Source organism: Bidens hawaiensis, unplaced genomic scaffold (genome assembly GCF_021521415.1).
Source record: "Bidens hawaiensis isolate Kalapana, Puna unplaced genomic scaffold, B.hawaiensis_p1.1 tig00001206_1, whole genome shotgun sequence".
In the NCBI taxonomy this organism is placed as follows: Eukaryota; Viridiplantae; Streptophyta; class Magnoliopsida; order Asterales; family Asteraceae; genus Bidens; species Bidens hawaiensis.
In genome coordinates, this window is record NW_027491069.1 from 2,394,452 (window position 1) to 2,397,546 (window position 3,095).

Consider the following 3,095-nt stretch of genomic DNA (forward strand, 5'->3'; position numbering starts at 1 on the left):
CTCGTTCAAGCTCTTGGATAAAGACAGGTACTAAATTTCAAGAAATAAAGACGAAGCAAAGAACTTGATGAAGGCGCCTCGATATACGTACTCAATCCTAGAGGGAGATTGTAGGACTAATATTCTATATTATTACAAGGATTGTGTATGTCTTTCTGTTTGCTTACAGTCGGTACGTTTTTTTGTACGGTAAAAGCCCATTGGGCAAGCCCACTTGGGCTCATGAATGAAAACATTGGAGAAATTGGGACCCTATAAAATGGTCACTTTAACCCATTTCTCCACATATATAACTTCTTACTAAACTTCGTCTTTTTCTCTCTTTGTGTGTTTGCAAACTAATATCCAAGATCTAAGTGTTGTTAGTGATTTCCGCTAACTAACAAAACAGATTAATCCGAGTAAAGTTGTGAATTCCATTAAATAGGACCATCATCATATAAATGTTACCTTTGACATGGTTGGAGTTGACAACTTCAAAATTTGAACATGGTCATTCTATGATTAAAGGGGCTTGGAAAAATTGATGTCACTTCTGGTATAAAGTATATTATTATCATTTCTTCTTAGAAAAATTATACGAAGGTGTTAATAATGTCGTTTAAAAAATGGGTTAAATTATGTCACCTTAAGAGTTATCTTTTAATATATATTTGATACAACCCCATATTATGAACAAGAGTGGATACAAACAAACCACACCAATAAGCCATGTTGACTTTGTAATTTACAAATCAAGGTTGGTTTTTCGATTTCGTTTTTCGATTTCGACTTATTTTTAATCTAAAGGAACATGTTCACTTTTGTTTTTTCTAGCACCCTGGATGGACGAATCACCTTGTTATCGAAGATTTATTTTTTGAAGCATTCCAAATAATCATTGTTTGGGATAACTTTTTTAAGGCTTTATCCATAGTTAGAGAGGTCAACTTACTTTTTTATTTACCATATAGGATTATGAGTTATTAGTTTAATTCGACATATGTTGCACATTGAGGACTTGTAGCCGATAATCGTTCACTTGCACAAGATTTATCATGTCCATACATAACTAGTGCCAACGTCTAGCAATATACCACTAACCATAAGAGCACAAGATGTTATCTGTAAGCAATAAATTAATTATAGAACTGATAAAATTCAAACGATCATGTTTACTATTCAACGAATCATGTTTACTATTCAACGAAACCGTAGTCAAAGGAACAATCGGCAGAATTACTGGGCTTTTGGTTGTTTGCTTGGCCATTGCCCTTTTTGTGCGTGGCTAATAGTTTGGATGGTTTGTACGAACGTAAATAAGTAAGTGAACATGCTTGTTCTTTTTTTACCAACTACCTTAATTGTTATTTAGATCCCAAAAACCTATATTGGCTTCTATTTTCATGAAATTTTGGCTGTCTGACCCAGTCAGGTACATATCAAATAATGAACAAGTTTCATGTACCATATATCGAAAGACATGATTAAAGAAGACAAGGGTTCATCCAAAACAAAGTGAATCTTGCATATCAGCTCCCACAAAATGAACAACATAAAAAAAAGAGTACAATATTCTACAAGACAAACAGCATTAATTTACGAGCTGCTTATTGAAACATCGATGGATGTTTTGCACACAAACGTCAACTTCGTAAACACATTTATAATTGTTGCATGCAATTTGCATACAGTGATACAACATAGCACATACAATACAATCAGCATTTATGAGCTGCTTATTGGAACATAGATGGATGTTCTACACACAAACTTCAACTTCATAAACACATATTTATAACCGCCGCACGCTATTTATTGCTTGTTAATTACCAAACCTTCCTTTGAAGAAAGCAACTAGGGCTTCTCTTGGAGGCAAGCTATCCTTGACAGCTTGACAGTTAACAAAGTCATCACACCATTTTGTTAACTTTGGGAACTTATCTTTGGTCACTAGTTGTATTCCTGATGCTTCTTCAATTGCTCCAACCCAAAAGGCTAAGAAAGAAGCAGAAATATCAACCAGGTTGATGCTATCACCTCCAAAAAACTTCTTGCCTTTGACATTCAATTCATTTTCTAGATATTGCAGCTGCCCATTAGCTTCTGTAGCATCTTGTTCTCCTTCCATGCCAAAAGCCTTCAATATTGCAGGAGTGCACTGAACACACCGGCCATATGATGTAACATCAGTTATCGACAATAGTTAACGACACTCATTTAACCTTGAAACCTGAAGCATTCAGTATTCGGGTGTGGAATTGGTTTTAAAAAATATTTCATAGGTATGAGAACTGAGAAGAGTATGGTATTTGAAGATACCCGGCCTGATTACCAGAAACATATATATTCGTTAACTCAAACATACGCCGAAACATAACAAAATAATCTCTAGTTCATTTTTTTATTTCCTTAGAAAATAGAAAACTAAATAAAAATAAAATAATAAGAAATATGAGTTAGCAATAATAATTGCCAAAGACCATGGATGCCAAAATAACAATTACCTTATCATCAATGAATTTGGCCCAGAATCGAGCTTGAGCCTTCTCGTAAGGATCCTGAGGCAAAACTGGAACCCCTTTCCAGACATCATCGATGTACTCAATGATCACAAGTGACTCCGAGATCGGTTTCCCGTTGTGTAGGAGCACTGGGACCTTTTTATGAACAGGGTTGTATTTGAGAAGGTCGGCACTCTTGTTGACTAAATCTTGTGGGATGGATTCGTAGTTGATTCCCTTGAGTTTTAAAGCAATTTCCACTCTGCAAACGTTTGGACTTCCTAGAAGCGACAGCAACTTCACCTCATCTGCCATTTCCGATGAACTGGTTTCTAAGTTCAGGTTTTGTTTTGGGGATGGTTTGAGTTGTTCTGGGTGGATGATTCATATATATACAACTGGGTTGTTGGTCGTTTATTTGTTAATAGTATGTTTAATTCCCAGAGTTGCTGGCTTTTATATGCTTGTACAATATGCATAATAGTTGTGTGCAAAGTTGGAACAAACAATTGTAAAAGTGAATAGGGTGTTTGTTAAAACTAGTGGTGGAAATTACTACATCCTTTTTTTTTAGAATTATTATTTCTTTACACGTGGTCATTTATGTTACAC

General features: G+C 35.1%; 1 protein-coding gene across 1 annotated transcript; it reads right to left on the minus strand.

Moving 5' to 3' along the window:
- Positions 1 to 1,702: 1,702 nt before the first annotated feature.
- LOC143564772 (putative glutathione S-transferase) lies at positions 1,703 to 2,849 on the minus strand. The gene is made up of 2 exons (XM_077051953.1): positions 2,487 to 2,849; positions 1,703 to 2,140 (listed from the first exon to the last, which is right to left on the minus strand). The coding sequence occupies exons 1-2, from the start codon at positions 2,796 to 2,798 to the stop codon at positions 1,805 to 1,807; spliced, it is 648 nt and encodes a 215-aa protein (XP_076908068.1). The 5' UTR covers positions 2,799 to 2,849; the 3' UTR covers positions 1,703 to 1,804.
- Positions 2,850 to 3,095: the final 246 nt, after the last annotated feature.

Coding starts and splice junctions, on each gene's coding strand:
- LOC143564772 (XM_077051953.1), bottom strand. CDS start 2,798: ATGGCAGATGAGGTGAAGTTGCTGTCGCTTCTAGGAAGTCCAAACGTT. Junction 2,141..2,486: donor CCAAATTCATTGATGATAAG/GTAATTGTTATT, acceptor CGGTGTGTTCAG/TGCACTCCTGCAATATTGAA.